Raw genomic sequence first — 23,593 nt, forward strand, 5'->3', positions numbered from 1 at the left:
AAAAGTCATGAAAAACATGTGATTCAGAACATTAAGCAATTAGCATTGAAATCCTATGATTCTCACCATGTGCTAAGACTTGGATGATGTCTCCTTTGTGAAAGCCCAAATCAGCTGGTACAGATCCTTCATAATCATACAGTGCCATTACCTGTCATGTAAAAATCTCCTTATTTAAAATATTCACAAGAAAAATAGCATCAGCCAATGTAATAGCCAATAACATTTAGGATATTAATAAACATCTTTACCTCCAGAAACTTGCACCAAACAGTCAAACGGTGATTTTTTACCTCGGTCCACGCACTCTTCATTTTTGCTTCACTAGTAATGGAAATGAGCTCCCCACTCTCTTGTGACTTGTAACTGAAAAGGGAAACAGTCAGTCAGTCATTCACGATAGACAGCACACTTCTTTACTCGTGAAAGCAGGTCACAGATTTATGGTCATTTCTGTCCTACACAACCCCAATTTCACCTAAGGCATCTACAAAAATGGTAAATACATATCTTTATATCTCAAATGGAGGATACACTTAAATATCTACCAATATTGGCATTAAGTTATCTAATCAACCCTGTTCAGAAATGTTATTACATAAGCAGGTGGGACTTGGATCTGGGTCTCCTGGTACAGAGGAAGTGACATTACCACTGCATTACAAGACCCCGTTTGTCCTAATATTGCTATACTGATGTTCCTAAACTTCTCCAGATGTTGGAAATTTTGTGTCAAACATGAAAGATAATAAAAGTAAGCAATTCCATTAGAAAAAAAAGGAGGTGGAAGAGGGAAGATCAAGTAAGAACCAATATCAGTGGTATGTGCATATAATAAAAGTGATTGATGTGCTTACAAAATTATGAACAACATTTCAAAATCCCACGTAATTTGCTTTAATACCTGAATGGAATTTTCAATCTAAATCATTAAACTATTACAAACCAGTGCTAATGGACAACAGAGACAGCAGCAGATAGTGATTATTGACCAAGCCATACAGGAGATGTCTTTTAGTGGGTTTGGAAGTCTTCTTGTGGAACCAATGAGAACTCTGATGGATACAGTTGTAAACTAAATTACACACATATCTGATAAAAAGCACTGAAAGTGCCCTTCAAAAGATGATTCAACTTCAGGGAAATGTAAGTGAATAACCCAAGCAGAAAGTACAGTAGATCACCTGAATCCGCTTTTATGTTGATGTTTTTGAATTATACACATTTATAAAATTAATCTGGAATAAGAATGGGCCATTCCATTTGTGAAGCCAGCATAATGGAAACCATTTAAATAACCACTGCTGTTTGACATAAAGTCCCATGTGGTTTACTAGTGTCTTTTCTGAAAGGGGATTAGCCATCCTTACCTTGTCTGACCGAATGCGACTCCAGACCCAAAGTAATATGGTTGACACTTCACTGCTTTCTGGACAATTAGAGCTGGGCAATAAATGCTGGCCTAGCCAGAAATGCCCACATCCCATGACCAAATCAAAAAGGCTCGTTCTTCATAATTGATTAGCATTTTACACTATTTTTGTTACACAGCTACTAACAATTGGCATTAAATTGTCTTAAGTCTTTAATCTTCATGCAATAGAAGTGTGATGGACTGATTTGAAGAAAGATTCTTGACTTAACATGAACTGTGTAAGGGAGCAACATATTTTCACAATACACATTCTCCATGTACAGTACAATACTTAGCAACACTGTCTTAATACTTAACTAATATTTCAGACTTACTTCATGGTCAGTACTTGTTGAGAGTTAGCCCAACATCTTGACATTCTTTACGTTAAAATTCTATTTATTTTCTTAGTCCTCTTAAAGTACAGAATCACTTGTGAAATGACACTGCCAAATTTCTTTTCCTTGCTAAACTCCAAAATTAATAACTGCAGCCAGAAGAAAGGTTTTGAATTTTCATAAACTTATTGCAACTTTTCATAAAAACTCTTTTCAGTGTTCTTTACTGCCTCCACAGCCAGAAAAAGGTCTGTATCTCTTTAGTAAGCTTTGAACAATACGGTCATTAGCAATAGCTGAGAATTTGCTTGAAGTGGTTTCCAATTTGCTATTGTAATTTCACCAGTAACACTATTTTGATAAGTGCATACGGTTTCTGCTGCACTTTAGATGAAGTAATATTGGGACCTTTTGTAGGGTGTCCCAGGTTGCAGTCCCACCTGCTCCAGAGGTATGTAATAATATCTCTGAACAAATTGATCAGAAAAATAAGTTACTTTTTAAAAAATTAATGGTGGATCAGGAGTAGTCCACAGAACATTACCCATGAATGATTTAAGTTCAAATTGCTTGTGGGAAAAAAAACATGGCAACTGATGGTAATTCATCTTGGGATACAAACAACTCTAGAACTACTCTAAGAAAGTATTAAATGGATGGATGTGTCCTTATAGTGAATAATATTTAACACATTAAAAGTAAATTGGATAAATGCACTTAATTTTGGTGCTTTGTTGATGCAGTGAGTGAGTGCATTGCCCTTTCACCTCTAGGTTTGAAACCAAACTATTTCTTTCTTTCCTTAACTGTAATTATTCAGTTGAAGTGGTTTGGACGCGCTCAACTGAATTTCAGGTTGGTGTAGACATCCACAGTGCAAAAAGGCCCCAGTCTGGAAATCAATTGACAGTGAGTTACCAAGTTGGTTTAGACTGTGAATGTAGTGTTGGTGCCAGAGAAGATCAGAGCTGAGACAAAGTAGTATAGAAATATTTTACTTTCCCCTTCAGTTGTGTCAAACTTGATCTTAAATAACTGAAAATATATTTCAACTAATAAGCGCAAAATCAAATACAAAATGAAAATTAAATGGGAAGAATAAAGCATTGTTATGACTGTGTTAAAAATGTTATAAAATATCACCTCATACCTCAATCCGAGTCTTTCCTCAGGTATTTGGAACTTCTTACTGATGACAACCAGAAGCTCATTGTGCGACAAGCCTGGTTTTACACGGATAGCTACTGTGTACTTGAAATGCACTTTCACAATGGAAGGGACAGGAACCGAGTGATCTTTGGTCTGTTTCACAAGGAAGAAAGTTGCAAATTGGTGACATTTTAAATTATATACAGTCAGAAAAGAAACCAGAAGGATTATCACACGCAGTCCTGCCCTCACTGATTTTGAAAGAATAATTGCATTTCTTATCTCATATTATTCCACAGTTGAGATGAGATATATTTAACAAGGGGCAGTCTTACCCAATCTGGCCTACATGTGACTCCAGGCTCATGTTAATGTGATTGACTCTTAGCTCTCCTCTCTAATAGCAAGCACTTCACTCAGATGTCTCAAACCACTGCAGAACAGTTGAAGAATAAAATAGCCTTGTATTTGCCTAGGCACCAAAAAAAAAAATCAACAAAGGCCTCACCAGACCTACAAAATTCTCCTCACCAGTGATGGGGGAAGTTATACCAAAATTGGGACAATTGAATCCTAGACTTGTCAAGAAAATTATTGTTGTTGAAATGCGGTTAAGTTCATTGAAAAGAAAGTCATGAGATGTTTGTCAAAATTTTGATAAAATATTACAGAACTGAAACAGTTAACTCAGTTTCTCTCCATGGACATTGCTTGGCCAACTGAGTATTTCTAACAATTTCCTGTTTTTATTACTGATTTCCAGTATCTGCAGAATTTTGCTTCTCTGTTGCTTGATCATCACCGGGTCACAACCCTGGGAGTCCTAACCTAACTGCACCATGGGAAGATCTTCACTACCAGGTCTTCCATGCTTCAAGTAGGTGTCACACCACCACTTTTGGTGGAAAATGAGAAAGCATCCTGTTAACCACACCCACACCATGAGCACATTGAACTTTTAAGGAAAGATCAAAACAAAGCCATTTTTCCTTCTAATAGAAAATCCTTTTCAGCATGTAATATCTTCCCTTACATAACACATTTTCCAGAGTGTAAGGATCTGTGAAATTATTCAAAGACCCCGTCCTTTGCTTCTCAAAAGCATAAGAAACTTTACCTGCAATTTTCAAAGAAACTACCACAGTTTCACACTAGTAGAACTAAGATTCAACTTTTGTGTGTTTGTCATGGTGCAGATGGTAGCAATTTTATGGTAGTAGATTTAAGTTGAAGTCCCATTCTGGAACTTCGGTGCATAATCTGAGCTACTCTTTGATAACAAATTAGAGAATGTTACGTTGGAGATGTTTGCCTTCAGTTGTAACATTGAAACAAGGCTCTGATTGTCTACTACTTTAGTTCCTATGTATTAATGTTCCACTGCTCTACAGAAAGAAAAACAAGGGTTCCTCTTTGTTTCATAGCCTGCATTCCTTCACAGAACAAAACCACAGTACAAAAGTAAGGATGCTATACTTCATTTTTACAAGACACTGATAAGGTCACATCCGGAACACTGTGCAAGTTAATGATCTCCTTATTTTAGGAAGGATGTAAATGCATTGGATGGACTTTAAGGGTTTACTTGATTCACACTTGGAACTGTCAGTTTGTCTTATAAGGAAACGTTGGAAAGGTTAGGCTTGTATCTGTTGGTGTTCAGAAGAGAAAGAGCTGGATTGAAACATACAAGATCCCCGATAGACCCGACAGGGTAGATGTGGAAGAGATGCTTCTCCTTATGGGAAAATCTCGAACTAGAGGCCAACACTAAAAATAAAAGTTCACCCAATGAAGATAAAAATGAGGGAAAAAAAAGTACTCACGGCGGATTATGAGCGTTCATCCTCAAAGAATGCAAAGTCTTTAATATTTTTACAGTGGAGGTAGTTATTGTAAGCATAGGATTATCGGGATTGCAGGAAATATGGTTTTGAGGTTACAATCAGATCTTATTAAATGGTGGAGCAGGCTTGAGGAGTTGGATGGCCTACTCCTGTTCCTAACTTGTATCTTCATAATGACACCAAGTACCATTTCTCTCTGAACTATTAGTTACTTTTTCTAGTCCAGACAATGATTGTTGCCTTTGCTACATAACACCTGACTTGTGTTATGCCTGAAGTACGTTAAGTACTATAATAAGGTTCAAGATAGATGAGTGACTTGTTCTTGGTTTCCCATAATCCCTAAAATCAAGTCCTTTACCTGAATCTTTTTTGAATGTTCTGTCACCTGCTGGCTTGTTTTGGTATGTACATTCCCTTCTGAAAGATAAACAAATATTTCAGTGAATTTAACTCCCAACAGTGCATTCGATTTTTTAAAAATTAAATACATAATTTTCTCAATTGTGATTATTCATTCATTGCCAGGCCATTCAAAGTTTAAAGTACTCTCAGCCTTACTCATCAATGGCCGTAATCAATTCTGCTTCATCATCCGTCTACAGGACAAGCAGTTCGCTATTTCCTTGAATCAGTGATAAAATGCAAATAGTTTTGCATCAAGTATTTATCCAATTTCACTTTGAAAGTTGCAAGGTATTTTTCAGCTCCAGTGATAAGAGCATATATTCAGTGCATTTCCACAACAGTGAGACCGAAAGTTGTACCCACACACTGCTGCAAGTCATTGATAGAATGCACTGAACCTCATGGATGCGATTCCTTAAAGGCTTTTGGCCAATTTTTGTTCTTCACACTCTTTGATTTGTCAAGTCTAACTTATTACTGCTAAATGTGAGCTATTCTTCGATAACAAATTAGAGAATGTTACGTTGGAGATGTTTGCCTTCGGTTGTAACATTGAATCAAGGCTCTGATTGTCTACTACTTTAGTTCCTATGTATTAATGTTCCACTGCTCTACAGAAAGGAAAACAAGGGTTCCACTTTGTTTCATAGCCTGCATTCCTTCACAGAACAAAATCACAGACTACAAAAGTAAGGATGCTATACTTCATTTTTACAAGACACTGGTAAGGTCACATCCGGAACACTGTGCAAGTTAATGATCTCCTTATTTTAGGAAGGATGTAAGTGCATTGGAAGGTTGTTGAAGCTTTTTATTTTGTATTCATCAGGACGTTTTGCAAGAATATAAATTTCAAGGAGTAAACCAACATTTATGCTGTATGAGAGGAACCTATTGATTGGTAGATGTGTTGCCTGACTGACAATTGGGCCTGCAGTATGATGCGAGTACTGGAAACTACATTATATTACTAGACAGGCAGCCAGGAAGAAAACATACACACACTGTACCAGTTTCAACTCAACAAAATAGGTGATAGCTATTTGCTGATTCAATTCAGGGCAATGGCCTGACAATTTTACAAAATCTGGTTGTTAACTGTCAAGCAGCATGAATGGCTGTATTTTCTAAGGCAACAATCTGAGTCCTATCTTGAATTTGTATTCTTACAAAATGTCCTGATGAGTGCAAGATTAAAAGTTTCAATAAGTGTCTTTTTTCAGCAATATGGAGGTTCGGTTCTACCCAATGAATTATAACATGGAGTTGATGCAGTTATAGCACCGCTATTTGCGGATGTGTTGAAACTGCTCACCTTTAACGCTGGCTGGTCTTTCTGGAGCGGATGAGGTCGGTGGTGCTGGAATATCAGGAGGGGGGGATTTTTCACCCTAGTCAAGAATGACACAAGAAATGTTATCTCCTTTGGGGTCAGTGTTTTTTGCATATTACCTAAAACAGGACCGTTTTCTAAATTAAATTAACAAAACAAATCACACAAAGCTCAAAAAAGTTAAATTCTATACAGGTAGTTCCCCTATAACGTGGTAGCTGTGATCCAGTGTTACAGAAAATCATGTAATGTAAATAAAAGTGCCTATGGGAAAAACAGGCAAATCACCAAAAATATCAGACAAAATCGAAACAAAAAAAAGTAGTTAGCCTAACACAATAGATAGCACAGTCTAAATAAATCTTTAAATCATATACTTTAATGAAATAATACAGTAAATTTAACAACACTAAAATGACTGACTGCAGCACTATAGCTTTCACAAAGCTCTTCAAAGAAAGCACGTGAACCAGCTGACTAGGTGATGTGAATGCGGAAGCCCAGTCCTCCTCAAGATCCTCCCCAGTTTGAAATAAAGTTCCTTCTAACTATAAACTACAATTCCCAGTTCCAACCTAAGTTTCAAGGCTTGCAGAGCTGATTGCACTCCTGTTTTAGCTGAACGCACTGAACTTGCATTTTTTCAGACAGAGGATCCGGAGGCTGTGTTTTGTTGTGCCGGGGATGGAATCGCACAACAGCAAACTCCCGTTCACTTCATAAATAAAAAGGTCCCCAATTCACAAATCACATTACAACCAAATCACATTTAATAAATGCATATTATAGGAGAACTGCTTGTACAAGTAAAAAATTGAAACTCCTGCATTTAATCCTGAAAATCTCTTGCCTTTTCCTTGAAGGGTCCCATTGTTTCCATTTAAATTTTTGTCCAATGCCCTCTTGAATTCCTCAATTGAACCTGTCTTTACCATACCATCAGTCAGTGTGCTGGATTCCATATCTTAACTGCTCACTGTGTGAAAAAGATTTCTCACCTCACACTTAGTTCTTGTGCAAACCATTTTAACCAATGACCATTGATTCTTGATCCATTTACTAGTTTTTCCCCCATTGCCTCATCCAGATACATCAGGATTTTGAAAACATATCAGATTTTCTCCTAGCCTCCTCTTCTCCAAGAAGAGTCCCAACTTTTCATCCATATCTACCTAATCCCTGGACTCACTGATTTTGCACTCTCTCCAATCCTTCCTATAGCATAGTGCCCAGAACTGAAAACAATTCTGCACCTGAGATCTAACTAGTGTCTTTGATATCATAACCACCCTGCTCAATGCCCCTATGTATGAAGCCTAGGATACTGTATGTTTTATTAACAACTCTCTCCATCTGTCCTGCCACTTTTTCTGATTTATTTACGTATACACATGCGTTTCTCTGCTCTTACATATCCATTAAGACAGAGAGATGTAGGAACAGAGGGAGACCATTTGGCTATTGAGACTCCTTCACTATTCAATGAGATCATGGCAGATCTGATACTTCTCAGCTCCATTTTCTTGCTTTTTCTCCATATCCCTTGATGACCAAACCGTTTAAAAATTGGTCTCGGCCTTGAATATACTTAATGACCCAGCCTTGACAGCTCTCTGTGGTGAAGGATTCCACAGATTGACTCCCTCAAAGAGAAGAGATTCCCCCCAAACTCCGTCGTAAATGGACCAATGGAGAACGACCACAAGGGCAGTGCAGTCACACACATGCACTGCTAATGAAAGAGCAGTCAGGGTTGTGACCCTATATAGACCCCAGATACACTGAATCTGTTTATATAGCCCAAGGCAAGCCACAACTTGAAATATAACCAGCAAGCAATGAGGATTGATTATCTCACTTTTCCTTCTGAGAAGCTCAGCTGTTGACCATTGAGTTATGAATGGTCAATATCAATAATTTGGATGCATAATATTTCCAACTTTGCTGATGAAGCAAAACTAGTTAGAAATGGGAGATATGATAAAGAAGGTTTCCACAGGATTTAGAAAGGTTCAGGTGAGTGGGCAAGAATGGTTGCATGGTGGGTCAGCGGTTGGCACTGCTGCCTCCTTTCGGGGACCCGGGTTCAGTTCTGGCCTCGGGACTGTCAGTGTGTGGTTTGCATTTTTTTCCCCCATGTCTGCATGGATTTCCTCCAGGCGCTTCGGTTTCCTCCCACAGTCTAAAGAAGTGCAGTCCAGGTGGATTGGCTGGGGTGTTGGGTGCGTTGGTTGGGGAGAGGTGGGTCTGGGTGGGTTGCTCTATCGGGGGGTCGGTGTGGACTTCTTGGGCCGAAGGGCCTGTTTCCACACAGTAGGGAATCTAATCTAATCAAACAAAACTGGAACGTTTTATTTTTCTGCACCAAACAAAACGTCATTTCCTGTATAAACACCCTACACGCTGCTTTACCTTTTCAGCTTCCAATGGCTCCAAATAGTTGTAGGGAACCAAACCGACCTAACAATCAAAAGAAAACACATTTAGGAAGTGTGTATAAACAAGGTACAGGCACCAAACTAAATAAAAATAGATTATCTCACCTTAACAACCAGAAATAAGTTTTGACATTACATTTCTGTCAAAAGTGACAAAAAGACAAAAAAACTACCATAACAAATCTAAGCACATGATCATTATAAAATCATGTCCAATGTAACCCTACCATTTAAAGAGTAAGAATCAGTTGCACAGTGAAGAGAAAAGACAAGGATTATTTTCCCATTGTTCAACAGACACTGCTGTATTTGCAAACATACTTTATTGAAATGGTGTTTTTGCAGCAAGACTGGGTCAACATTCAGGTTTGAGCTAATAAGTAGTAACATCTGTGCCAGGTATTGACCATCTATACCAGAGAATTTACCCAACCTTCCCAGTTGATGTTCAATGGAATTCCCATCACTGAATCTCCCACTACCAACAACCTGGGAATTTCCACCATCCAGAACCTAAGTTGGACCAGCTATATAAATACTGGATAGGGCTCTTGTGACACAGTGGTGATGTTTTAGAAGGCTCACCTATTCCAGAGGTGTTTCCTAACAGGTTGATTAAACATATTTATCAATGTTGGACTTATCGAGATGAGAGGATGGAATTCTGCAGTGAGTAACTCACCCAAGGCTCCCTAGAGCCTGTCCATCATCTCAAAGGCACAAGCATCATGAAGTTGACTGCATTTTCTTGCATAGGTGCAACTCCAACAACACTCAAAGCCCTACACAATCCTGACAAAGCTTTCTTCTTGATTGGCATCCCCTTCAGCACTTGCAACATTTATTCCTTTCAATCACACACGATGGCAGCAGTGTGCGCATTATCTGTAAGATGCCTTACAACAACTTGTCAATGCTCCTTTGACCTTCCAGATCCATGACCTCTATCCCCTAGATGGACAGATACATGGGAGCATCACCGCTTGCATCATGCACATACCATCATGACTTGGAACCAGATCACCTATCCTTCAGTGTTGCTGGATCAAAATTCTGGAATTCCCTGCCCAAAGAGACTACAGGTGACCCTACATTTCATGAACTCTAGTTGCTCAGGAAGGCAGCTCCCCACCACTTTCTCAAGGGTATTTAGGGGTGGGCAATAAATGCTAACCCAGCTAGAGACACCCACATCCCATCGAATAAGAGAAAAAAGTAACAGCAGCTTTCCTGGGCCCCGCATCATGATCAGACCTGTACAGTGTAGGCTGAGAATAAATATTCAATAGTTCTGGAACTCCAAGTTCAGAATACCAAAACCCAAAATAGGGGTGCCACCCAAACCCAAAATGAAATGGAGAGCAAAGGAATTGCAGGAGAAGCAGCCTCACAGTTTTGATAGTTCTCAGTACAGCCACTAGATGGAGAAGAGAACAGGAAGAGGAACAAAAAAATATAGTAACTCAACGCTTGTATCAAATACACCAGAGAAAATAGTTCACCTTTCCATAAAGATCCACAGGGGAGGCCCAGTACAACAAGTCTATCACCTATCCCTTACACAGGACCCATTTCAGTGACCGTTCAGATACAGATGTTCCCACAGCATGGAGGTGTCGATATTCCATCACACATTTCAGATTATTTAACATACACTATGTCACTATCAAATTCTTCTATTTCTCTTATAAAAGTCGGGTGTAATTGATTACTTTTGTGCATGATTTCTCATGACATGTTTCAAAAACCAGGAGGCCATACAAAGGAAACAAGGTCCTGGTCAGAGGCCGAGCTCCCAAAAGCTGACATTGCCGAATGTTTACACCAACCCTCCTCCAGATGGCCACCAGGCTGTGGGTGGGGATATTGTGCTGAATGGGAGGCACTTCGATTGGAAATTGAAATTCCTGAACTTCTGGTGACTCACTTCTCTACAATATTTAGGATGAACTAGGTTACAATGCTTTGTTCTTTTTTGATAACTTTCATACTTTTTTTTCCTTTCACCCGAGTCCTCAGGACTGGCTGGACAATCTCTGGTGTTTTCTATCTTATCAGTGCCAAGCAATGAAGTGACAGCGTTGCCAATTGTGCTTTGATCCCGTCTTACTATGTTGCAGATTGTGGACAGTATCCCCAATAGTGACCCATAGTGCTTGGTGAGGGAGCCTAAGGTATGACACTGCCTCTCATCAGAATAAAAACAAAGGATTACTTTAAATGTTTTCAGATTGCAGACCATGATTCCATCACACATATGTACAGCATGGAAACAGACCCTTTGGTCCAACCTGTCCATGCCGACCAGATATCCCAAACCAATCTAGTCCCACCTGCCAGCACCTGGCCCATATCCATCCAAACCCTTTCTATTCATATACACACCCAGATGCCTTTTAAATGTTGCAATTGTACTAGCCTCCACCACTTCCTCTGGCAGCTCATTCCATACATGTACCACCCTCTGCATGAAAAAAGTTGCCCCTCCGGTCTCTTATATATCTTTTCCCTCAGCCTAAACCTCTAGTTCTGGACTTTCCCACAGCAAGGAAGAGATTTTGTCTCTTTATCCTATCCACGCCCCTCATGATTTTATAAACCTCTAAAAAGGTCACCCCTCAGCCTCCAACACTCCAAAGAAAAACAGCCCCAGCCTATTCAACCTCTCCCTATAGCACAAATCCTCCAACCCTGGCAACATCCTTGTAAATCTTTTCTGAACCCTTTCAAGTTTCACAACGTCTTTTTAATAGGAAGGAGACCAGATTTGCACGCAATATTTCAACAGTGGCCTAAATGTCCTGTACAGCCGCAACATGACCTCCCAACTCCTGTACTCAAAACTCTGACCAATAAAGGAAAGGATACCAAACACCTTCTTCACTATCCTATCTACCTGCGACTCCACTTTCAACGAGCTATGACCCTGCACTCCAAGGTCTCTTTGTTCAGCAGCACTTCCTAGGACCTTACCAATAAAATGTTTATGTCCTGCTAAGATTTGCTTTCCTAATATGCAGCACCTCACATTTATCTAAATTAAATTCTATCTGCCACTTCTTGGTCCATTGACCCATCTGATCAAGATCCCATTGTAATCTAAGGTAACCTTCGCTGTCCACTACACCTCCAATTTTGCTGTCATCTGCAAACTTACTAACTATACCTCTTATGCTCACATCCATATCATTTATATAATGAAAAGTAGTGGACCCAGCATCAATCCTTGTGGCCCTCCATTGGTCACAGGCCTCCAATCTGAAAAGCAACCCTTCACCATCATGTTCTGTCTTCTACCTTCAAGGCAGTTCTGTATCCAAATGGCTAGTTCTCCCTTAAACCGTGAGATCTAACCTTGCTAACCAGTCTCCCATGGAGAACCTTGTCGAATGCCTTACTGTGGTCCATATAGATCACATCCACTGCTCTGCCCTCATCAATCCTTTTTGTTACTTCTTCAAAAGTCAATCAAGTTTGTGAGACACAATTTCCCATGCACAAAGCCATGTTGACTATCCCTAATCCCTTTCCAAATACATGTACATCCTGTTCCTCAGGACTCCCTCCAACAACTTGCCCACCATCGACATCAGGTTCACTGGTCTATAGTTCCCTGGCTTGTCCTTACCACCCTTCTTAAAAAGTGACACCACCTTAGCCAACCTCCAGTCTTCCAGCACCTCACCTGTGACTATCAATGATACAAATATCTCAGCAAGAATCCCAACAATCACTTCTCTAGCTTCCCAGAGAGTTCTAGGGTACACGTGATCAGATCCTGGGGATTTATCCACTTTTATGCATTTCAAGACATTCAGCACTTCCTCCTCTGTAATATGGACATTTTTCAAGATATCACCATCTATTTCCCTACATTCTATATCTTCCATATCCTTTTCCACAGTAAATAGTGATGCAAAATACTCATTTAATATCTCCCTCATCCCCTGCGGTTCCACACTAAGACCACCTTACTGATCTTTGAGGGGCCCTATTCTCTCCCTAGTTACCCTTTTGTCCTTAATGTATTTGTAAAACCCTTTGAATTTTTCTTAACCCTATTTGCCAAAGCTATCCCATTTCCCCTTTTTGCCGTCCTGACTTCCCTCTTAAGTATGCTCCTACTGTCTTTATACTCTTCGAAGGATTCACTTGATCTATCCTGTCTGTACCCGACATATGCTTCCTTCTTTTTCTTAATGAAACCCTCAATTTCTTTAGTCATCCAGCATTCCCTATACTTACCTGCCTTTCCTTTTCAACCTGACAGGAATATACTATCTCTGGACTCTCGCTATCTCATTTCTGAGGGCTTCCCATTTTTCAGCCGTTCCTTTGCCTGCAAACATCTGCCCCCAATCAACTTTTGAAAGTTCTTGCCTATGAAAATGTTATTGCAAGGAGAGAATCTGGAATGTGATTCTGGAGCTGCTGGTCAGTCATCTGCAACTCTGTGGTTTTATTCAGTCACTCAATCTGCTTGAGAGGTACTCTGATGGATCAGCATTACTTAGTTCAAACTTGCCTCATTGTTGAATGTAACTCTGGCCCAGTTGTCCTCTCCTTTCTCCAGCAAGAAGACAATATTTCCATTTTTTACTTCCAGCTCTAGTTTATTATTTGGGAGGAAGTTAAACAACACCCGGTGAGGAACACCTTCCAGAGTCCTGTGAGGAAGAAGATTATTTATGAAGTTTGAAGTTAAATCCCTTTGTGTTGTCTTCATGTCTGTTGTTGAGGATTAGACATCATTCCTGTAATTAATTTCATCATGTTTTAGACTGTTCACCCAGATAAATTATCGAGATACTATTGGACTAGATTCATATGGCACTGCTGCCTCACAACACCACGGTCCTGGGTTCAATTCCACTCCCAGGCGACTGTCTGTGTGGAGTTTGCACATTCTCCCTGTGTCTATGTGGGTTTCCTTCCACAGTCCAAAAATGTGTATGTTAGGTGGATTGACTGTAATAAATTGCCCAGAGTGTCCAGGGATGTGCCGGCTGGGTGGGATGTTAGCAATGGGATATATAGGGCTACAAGGATAAAATATGGGAATGGGTCTGGATGGGATACACTTTGGAGGGTTGGTGTGGACTCGATGGGCTGAAGGGCCTGCTTCCACACTATCAGGATTCTATGAACTTCTATGCTGTGCTATGCACAATGTCAAAATCCCAAAGTATTGGCCTTATTGCATTTACTAAAAAATAAGCTATAAGGGGAGAGGCAGAAATCTGTCTCAAGAAGGCAGCAAAAGGCTAAAATTAGTCATTAGTAATGTCCAGATAATCAGCTTCTTTGTAATGTTGGCACCCATTTATGATTAGATTACTCACAGTATGGAAACAGGCCCTTCAGCCCAACAAGTCCACATTGACCCGCCAAAGTGCACCCACCCAGACCTATTCCCCTACACCTAACACTATGGGCAATTTAGCATAGCCAATTCACCTAACCTGCACATTTTTGGAGGAAACCAGAGCACCCAGAGGAAACTCACGCAGACATGGGGAGAATGTGCAAACTCCACACAGTCAGTCACCGGAGACAGGAATTGAACCCAGGTCTCTGGCGCTGTGAGGCAGCAGTGCTGACCACTGTGCCACCGTGCTGCCATCATGCAGGCCTTGTATCATCCTTAAAGACAGAATCTACAACAAGGGCCACTCCCTCAAGCCTGGAATTGGTCTTGAAACTGGAATCTTATGACTCAGGCAAAAATGCTTCCAGAACTGAATCCATACAATTACTGAACTGCAATGCTCACATTTCTCCACAGCATACAGTGGTCATTAGCAAAATACCAATATTCTAAATCAGACCTGATCATCTTTCACTGCTAGTGGAGATCAGGATTTAAGTAGGACCCAACAGGCAGTGGTACAATTCAGAATGAGTGACTCCTCTTGAGTATGATTATGAATGGAAGAAGTCAAGAGTGTGGTGTTGGTAAAGCACAGCAGATCAGGCAGCATCTGACGAGCAGGAGAATCATCAGGAAGGGCTTATGCCCAAAACATCGATTCTCCTGCTCCTCGAATGTTGCCTGACCTGCTGTGCTTTTCCAGCACCACACTCTCGACTCTGATCTCCAGCATCTGCAGTCCTCACTTTCTCCCTCCTGAATGAAAGAAGTGCAAATCACAAAGGGGCAGATAGTACAGATTGTGGAAGGTGCAAGTATGTGAATGGTCTTTTCTGGGTCATAGGGAATACAATGACAGCAAAGGCACCTCTAATTATACAACAACTGCATTTAGGTGGTGGGCATGAATCAATTGGTGTTCAATTTACACTTCTGCTCCAAGAAGCTGTTGGGTTTGGAATAATTTGTCTGCAATGTGCATCTCTGTAAATGAAAGCTTAGGAATGTGTAACGATTAAGCTCCGATTCTATCCTGTAAAGTTTGACTGTCTAGAATAGAATAAATAGAGTTCAAATTCAATAAAAATAACAGTGACATGAAGCCAGTCATTAAGCATGTGCTCAGCAGTGGCAGGAGGTCCTGGCTGATCTGTGGATCTTCACTCTGTAACGTGCATTACAACCAGGACAGTGAGTGTTTTTCTTAACTCCCAGCAGTCACATTTCATATAGATAAATACACATGACTATTGTTCCTGCTGAGGACCAAAGAACACATCTAAACGCTGGCTGGAACTCAAAAGTAGCGCAACTCAATGAGTAGGATCTACTTACTTCAATTTTTCTGGAGCTTTCTTTTGAGGAGTATGGTCCGGCATCTGTTAATTCAATTGGAATAAAATATCCCATTAAAGTGTTGGAAACACCAATTAATTCACTGAATAAAATGAACAGGCCCTCTTGTGGTCATGTCTCTACCACTGGACTGTGAGGCCTGAGTTCAAGCACCACTGGGTCCAGAGGTTTGTAACCTCTGAATAGGTTGGTAAAGGAATTATTAAGGTGTATTATAGAAAGATCTAAAGGGTGTGCATTAATTAAACAAAAGAGGGAATGATATGCTTCAGTTACATAGGGCACTGGTGAGACCATACGTTGACTATTGTATGGAGTTATGGTCTCCTCATTTAAGAAAAGATATAAATGCACTGAGGTGGATCAGAAGAGGCTTACTAGATTGGTACCTCAAACGAGCAAGTTCTTATAAGGAAAGATTTGACCAAGTGGCTTTATTTTACTAGAGTTCAGAATTGCATGGGGCAATTTGATTGAAATGTGTAAGATCCTGATGTTTCTTAGAGATGCACTTTTAAAGACAGAGATAAGGGGAAAACAGGAAGTCACAGAGGGTTGTGAAACTTTGAAATTCTCTTCTTCAGGAGCTGGTCAAGCATAGGGTCATTGAATATTTGAAAGTAGAGATGGGTAGATTCTTGTTAAGCAAGGAAGTGAAAGATGATCAGGTCTGATTTGGAATATTGGTATTGTGCTAATTATTGAAGATAATCCAGATTAATTGACCAGCAACACTCATAAGCCAGACTCACAAAGGAGGTAAGATATCCCACTGCTTCATGTTGGATTGCATTTGCTCCAGAGGTTTGTAATAACACCTCAAAACAAGTTGGTGTGGGTCAGGAGCAGAAAAGGAAAGAGAAAACAAAGTTTGTAAGTTGTTTCAAACTCCTACATTTCATCATATCTAAAACATAACAACATGGGAAATCGGAGCATGAGTAAGCCATTCGGCCATCGAGGCCTCTTCCCCATTCAACTAGATCATGGCTGCTTCTGTTCTTTTGAAGTTCAGGCAATACGTGGCTGGTAAAATGTTTTGGAGCAGTGAGTCTCTGAGTATGCCATGAAACCAAAAGGAAAGAAATGAGCTGTGAATGACAAACGCAAGTGAGTAGATATCAGAGAGCAGCAGCCCTATGCTGGCTCAGAGAGTTGGCTGTTTCACAGAGGCCATCAATTTGAGAAAGAGTGAGAGTGATTATGAAAGTGAATGTAAAATAAACACAGGAGGAGAAAGGAAGACCTAGAAATCTAAAGAGCTATCAAAGTTCTAGTTCATATATCAATGTATAAATAGCTGTAGAAACTTATAATTTTACCTTGACCAATAAAAGTAGCACAATCTTTACAATTTTAAGTATTATCTTAGTTCCATTAGGAAACATAGATAAATGACAGAGCTCCCCGAATTTTCCTGTCAATATTATGATGGGGCTAATGGGCACTCAGCTGTATACACAGACAACTTCAGATAAGAGTCACCATTCAGGACTATGTTGCTCTCCCATCAGCTTTGCTGAAACAATATCTCAATGTTTACCTCATCACTGATTTGTATGAAGTCATTGTAGTTGCTTAGTGTACTATTAACCTCACTGCAGAAGGTTGAATCTTGCCCATTCCAGATTAAGGGTGCATTGAATGACATTATATATGTCACTGACTGTCAAATTATCCTGTGGCACCATAAACTAACTAGTATAAGAACAGATTCTCATTCTTCTGTATTTGAATTTTCGGAGAGTTTAAAATGTAGTTTTTTCTTATTTATTATTTCTGGCTCTTTATATCTTCTCTCTCTTAATTTAATCCTTTTCTCCCCCTCTGTTTATTTCTCTTTCTGCACCTGTTCTGCCAATGAATTTACCCAAACTACCTTGCACTTTTTTCTCAATTACACTGTTCTCTTCCCCATCCTTCACTCTGAAGATATATTGCTTTCCTTGTTCACTTGGGTTTCCAATGTCAGCTTTGACTCCACATTTTCCAGGTCTATATTTTATCAACTCCAGCTTTCACTCTCACTTTAACCTCATCCAAATACACTTTCAGCAACGTATAAAACGTTTTTTCAAAACCTAACAAATTTAGCAGCCATTAAATTCAATACCAAAGCAAATTGTGGAGCATTATTCCATTCTGGGATCTCAGAATTGATTAGTTGTAAATCAGTTTTGCTAATATACTTAAGGCCTCAAAACTAATAGAATTTCTGACAGGTGGAATGGGAGGATTCACAGTGGTTCAGTGAATCAATGGAACTAGCTAATCCAAAATTCATTCCTTATGTACAGAGACTGTACCATTCATTTAGTATCAAAGACATTTTAAGGCTTATATTTCCAACAAAAATAACTGTTGCATTAAGTCCACAGTCTGGGGGTTGGTTAGTTTAGTTGGCTGGATATCTGGTTTGCAATGCAGACTGATGCCAACAGTGTGGGTTCAATTTCTGCACCAACTGAGGTTATGGTGAAAGGCTCTCCTCTAACCTCTCCCTTCTCCTGAGGCATGATGACCCTCACGTTAAACCACCATCAGTCATCTCCCCCTAGTGTGGGAGCAACCTCATAGTCTGGTAAGACTACGTCTACTTTATAATCTGAAAACAAGAGATTAATTTATGTAATTAATACCTCTGTCTAAACCATGTGTTCATTGCATTTTCTTTTATTTTATAAAGTGAAATGTACCTGAGGCTGCAGGGGAGCGAAACCAGAGAATGCATCTTTGTCGATGATTGATGCAACCACCTGGAATGCAAGAAAAAACACAGCAACTGCAATCAGTCTGTAATCTCTGCATGCTGGAGGAATGTCCTGTCAGATCAATCGTCTAAACAATGCTGACTTAGTTAACAACCACACACTTATTCAGCAGTGGTAATACCATAGAGAGTGTCAAGCAGTGACTGTTAGATTCTCTCTTGTTGGAAACAGTTATTTCCTGATTCTTACACATTATTAACCTAAGATTGATATTGTCTACTAAATAAAAGCTAAAGTGCTGTGACCTCTTGAAATCTAAAATAAAAATATAAGGTTCTGGAGAAACTCAGTCTGGCAGCATCAATGGAGAGACAAACAGAGATAACATTCGCAGTGGTCAGAAGTCATATTTGTCTTGAAACATTGACTTGATATTTCTCTCTAGATGCTGTCAGATTGCGGAGTTTCTCCTGGATACTGTCAGGGTCATGCTGCATGTGGACTTGGGTGGCTTCTATATCAAAGGAGCCGTGGATGGTGGACTTTGTCACTATAATAATGGAATGTGCATGCTCGACACAACATAGGTAGGCTTAACTGAGAGTGACTCAGCAACATTCTTTACATCTGTCCTGATGTTTTACTGCAATTGAATCAACAGAAATTAAAATTGTAAGAAATGTAAAACACTAAATTTGTTTTGTTACACAGAGTTAGAATTATCAGCAGTTACTTATCAGACCTTAGTCACCATGGGAACAATGCCAGTGTGAGCCAGTACACTCCTACAGAACCACTCCAGCACAGAGTGAGTCTATCAGTCCACTTGACGTGACTGCATCCACTCCAATGGAACAATCCACACAAATTGCTTTTCCCTGGCTCTTTCTCAACGGCAGTGTACTTTCCTCAGCTTCTAATATTGATCCACTTTCACCTTAAAGACGTGGAAGGACCTTTCTCAGAGAAAGGGGGAAGTCGGTACTGCAGATACTGGAGATTAGAGTCAAGGTTAGAGTGGTGCTGGAAAGGCACAGATCACACAGCACCCAAGGAGCAGGGAAAATCGGCATCTCGGACAAAAACCCATTCCTGATGAAGGGCTTTTGTTCAAAACATTGATTTTCCTGCTCCTCAGATGCTGTCTGACCTGCTGTGCTTTTCCAGCACCACTCTTAAACCTTTCTCAGAGAAAGTCATTCTTAATCACCCATTTGATCCTTGGTGACCTGGACAAGAAGATCTTTGCAAGGGGACTAACGACATTAAACCATCTTGCTCACTGCAGGCCAAATGAGGCATACCCTGCAAATGCTGGTGACGCGGTGCTGTCAGTGTCCAACTCTCTCAGATTATACCATCTGCCAACTTGGTGTTGCCATACCTCCGGGCAATCAGCAATCATCCAGAAATACTTAAAACACAGTTCTGTACTTCCAAATAAATATTTTGCAGTAATTTTGTATCTTGTTGTAAGGGTATGTTCATTATTCAGGTTAAGAATTTAATTGCTGCGGAATAAAGCTTACTCTAAGAATAGCAACTGAGCATGTATGAAAGGAACAGTGTGGTTGTAGATTAGATTACTTACAGTGTGGAAACATCCGAAGAGCAACCCACCCAGACCACTTCACCTAACAGTATGGGCAATTTAGCATGGCCAATTCACCTGACCTGCACATCTTTTGTGATGTGGAAGGAAACCGGAGCACCCTGAGGGAAACCCACGCAGACACAGGGAGAATATGCAAACTCCACACAGACAGTTGCCTGAGGTGGGAATTGTACCCGCGTCTCTGGCATTGTGAGGCAGCATGCTAACTGCTGTACCACCATGCTGCCCCTGTACCACGTGCTGTCAGGTTAGATGGTGCTGGAGCCTGAGCCAGAAGATGCCCTCTCTTCAATCCCCTTGTCTGGTAGTTATATTTCATAAAGGCTGTTAATGTTCACTCACAGCAGTGCATTCTGCAGCTTGCCACAATCACCAGCAGGATATGCCTCAGAGTTGAAGCAATAATCCTACTCTCTTATTCTCTCTTTCCCCAAACTCTGGTTTTGAACTTTGTATACCCTTAGTTATCAGCTTTGGAAAGGGTTCTCAAGGCTACAAACCTCCAATTTATTTGTTTTCTTTTAAATGAGCAAGTTTATGATCAGCTGCAGTGTATCTGATTTTCACCACAGGGGACTGAAGCTCTGCTGAGCTAATGAAGTTCCCACAGGTCTGGAAGTCATTCCATGCCATTTGTTTAGGAAAAAAAAGTCATTACCTTGGCCTCTCCCAGGAAGTCCTGCTTTTCCAGTTGGGCCACAACTTTCCTCTTTGGTCTGAAGAGTTCTCCTGCTGGCAGCTCGAGGAGTTGAAACAGCTCCCGCTTCTGTGGATTGGAATCAGGGTTCAGATCCAGACAACATGTAACAAAAAACACAGCATACCTCCCAACTATGCTGGAGGCAGTTTTGAAAAGGCACACTGTCCTGTGAGAGGAATTGCTTTTAGCTCTTCCAAAGTTTATTTTCACCTAACTTTCCATCATCAAATTTTGTCATTTTATCATTCAATGCAAGATATGGAACCTCTCAGTAATGTTTAACAGACATTGCCTACAAACCCAGCAAGTGTATAACTCCACTGAAGGAAAGAATTTTCATTCTTGTCATTCCTGCATGTTAATGAAGCCTGTGATTATGTCTTAACTAATAAAAAATTATCCAGCTGGGACTGCACCCATCATTTCTTTGTGGATGGGTTTAAATCTGCTCTCTCCACTCCCCACAGCCCATTTCCTGCCTCTAACAGCCCTATTTCCAACTCTATTTCCAACCCCCAACCCCCAAATACACCAGGCTACTCAACCTCATTACTTCCCCTCTCTAGGTCTCACTTCCTCCAGCCCAGTAACTTTACTAACTGCTGCCACTTAACATCTCACTGCTCTTCCAATCCCAGGCTGCTTCTCTGCTGTATTTACTGCTGATTGGTTTCTCATGAGCCACTCAGCAGTAAATATGAGAGAGAGTGAGTCTGTGATTGGAGGAGCATCTCCTCAGAGTGTCTATCTATTCTACATACATGGATAACTATTCTCTCATTGGCTGATCCTGCAATTGCTTTTCCTAGAGCATTTTGGAGCCTTTTAGGTGAACTTTCCCCCTGCCCTATTGTGGATTTTGAGGGTGGATGCTGCACTGAGATTACTTGCTATCCTAGTACTGGTTGATTCTTTTCATTCACATTAACAAGATCAGGGAGTCACTGATACTTAAACAATGACATCTTCCCACAAGCAAAACTACACATTCTAAATTGTTTTTTTGGAAATTCAGCCACATTGGTAGGCTGGTAACCCAGGTGGCACAATACATAAGAAAAGTACAGTGGGCATATGAGAGAAGGAGAAGATGTAGATCATTTGAATCAAGTCAATACCAAAACAGCTTCCAGAGCTTGATCCACATAATTAGGTTTGGCCTCAGTTTTAAAAGTGATAGCTTTCTTTAGGACCTCTTCAGCTTTGTCCCAGTTCTGCATCACAGCGTGTGCCAGCGCCACATTGTGAAGTACCTAGAAGAAACAGTCAAAGTTGAAGTACAGAGTACTGCCATTTCTCCTTTGTGTACATGTAAGAATTTAGCTGTTAGCAGCAATTATTGAAGCACAACATGGAGTAAGTGTATTAATCTTCATTAGCCTTGAGTATGGTGTGTTTTCAGGAATCAGATGTGAGAATTTCTACGATACCTGGTTCAGCTTCTGGCCAAACCTTCCATCCACTGACTTCTTGTGGCCTCAGGAAAGCTGCCAACATAATCAAAGACCCCTTCCACCCTGGTTATACTCTCTTCTAACCTCTTCCTTTAGGAAGAATATATAAAGTCTTAAATATGCAAACCAACAGATTCAAGAACAGCTTCTTGAGTTATGGCAAGAGTTACAGCTGGGGGAAAGGCAATTACAATGCGATTAGGCAAGATTTGGGAAGCATAGGATGGAGAAGGAAACTGCAGGGGATGGGCTCATTAGAAATGTGGAGCTTATTCAAGGAAAACCTTCTGTGTCCTAGATAAGTATGTACCTGTCAGGCAAGGAGGAAGCTGTACAGCGCAGGAGCTGTGTTTTATGAACAAAGTGGAATCTATGGTCGAGAGGAAGAATAAGGCTTATGTTAAGATGAGATGTGAGGGCTTAGTTAGGGCACTTGAGAGTTACAAGGTAGCCAGGAAAGACCTATGGAGAGAGCTCAGAAGAGCCAGGAGGAGACATGAGAAGTTGTTGGCAGATAGGATCAGGGCCAATCAAGGATAGTCGTGGGAGGTTGTGTGTGGAGTCAGAGGAAATGGGGAAGCACTTAATGAATATTTTTCGACAGTATTCAGTCTAGAAAACTACAATGTTGTCAAAGAGAATACTGAGATACAGGCTACTAGACTAGGTGTGATCGAGGTTCACAAGGAAGAGGTAGTAGAAATCCTGCAGAGTGTGAAAATAGATAAGTCCCCTGGGCTGGATGGGATTTATCCTAGGATCCTCTGAGAAGCCAGGGAGGAGATTGCCGAGCCTTTGGCATTGATCTTTAAATCGCCATTGTCTACAGGAATAGTGCCAGAAGACTGGAGGATAGCAAATGTGGTTCCCCTGTTCAAGAAGGGGAGTAGAGACAATACTGGTAATTATAGACCAGTGAGCTTTACTTCAGTTGTTGGTAAAGTGTTGGAAAAGGTTATAAGAGATAGGATTTATAATCATCTAGAAAAGAATAGGGATAGTCAGCATGGTTTTGTGAAAGGTAGGTCATGCCTCACAAACCTCATTGAGTTCTTTGAGAAGGTGACCAAACAGGTAGATGAGAGTAAACCGGTTGAAGTGATGTGTATGGATTTCAACAAGGCGTTCGATAAGGTACCCCACAGTAGGCTATTGCACAAAACACGGAAGAATGGGATTGTGGGAGATATAGCAGTTTGGATCAGTAATTGGCTTGCTGAAAGGAAACAGGGGGTAGTGGTTGATGGGAAATGTTCATCCTAGAGTCCAGTTACCAGTGGTGTACCACAAGGGTGGGTGTTGGGTGCACTGCTGTTTGTCATTTTTATAAATGACCTGGATGAAGGCGTAGAAGGGTGGGTTAGTAAATTTACAGATGACACTAAGGTCAGTAGAGTTGTGGATAGTGATGAAGGATGTTATAGGTTACAGAGAGACTTGGATAAGCTGCAGAGCTGGG

The 23,593-nt window shown here is 40.5% G+C and overlaps 1 protein-coding gene across 1 annotated transcript in view; it reads right to left on the minus strand.

Annotated features, from left to right (window-relative positions):
* The window catches only part of ncf2 (neutrophil cytosolic factor 2), a 45,352-nt gene that overhangs the window by 2,287 nt on the left and 19,472 nt on the right, over window positions 1-23,593 (minus strand). The window contains exons 5-15 of the mRNA XM_060829752.1: window positions 21,799-21,933; window positions 20,639-20,746; window positions 18,351-18,410; window positions 15,634-15,677; window positions 13,453-13,594; window positions 8,902-8,949; window positions 6,472-6,547; window positions 5,110-5,168; window positions 2,903-3,054; window positions 252-366; window positions 67-151 (exon numbers count right to left, since the gene is read on the minus strand). Of these exons, the coding sequence (XP_060685735.1) occupies window positions 67-151; window positions 252-366; window positions 2,903-3,054; window positions 5,110-5,168; window positions 6,472-6,547; window positions 8,902-8,949; window positions 13,453-13,594; window positions 15,634-15,677; window positions 18,351-18,410; window positions 20,639-20,746; window positions 21,799-21,933 (1,024 nt within the window). The remainder of the gene's footprint in view (window positions 1-66; window positions 152-251; window positions 367-2,902; window positions 3,055-5,109; window positions 5,169-6,471; window positions 6,548-8,901; window positions 8,950-13,452; window positions 13,595-15,633; window positions 15,678-18,350; window positions 18,411-20,638; window positions 20,747-21,798; window positions 21,934-23,593) is intronic.

The sequence above is a fragment of the Hemiscyllium ocellatum genome, chromosome 9 (assembly GCF_020745735.1).
Source record: "Hemiscyllium ocellatum isolate sHemOce1 chromosome 9, sHemOce1.pat.X.cur, whole genome shotgun sequence".
NCBI classification, from domain to species: domain Eukaryota; kingdom Metazoa; phylum Chordata; class Chondrichthyes; order Orectolobiformes; family Hemiscylliidae; genus Hemiscyllium; species Hemiscyllium ocellatum.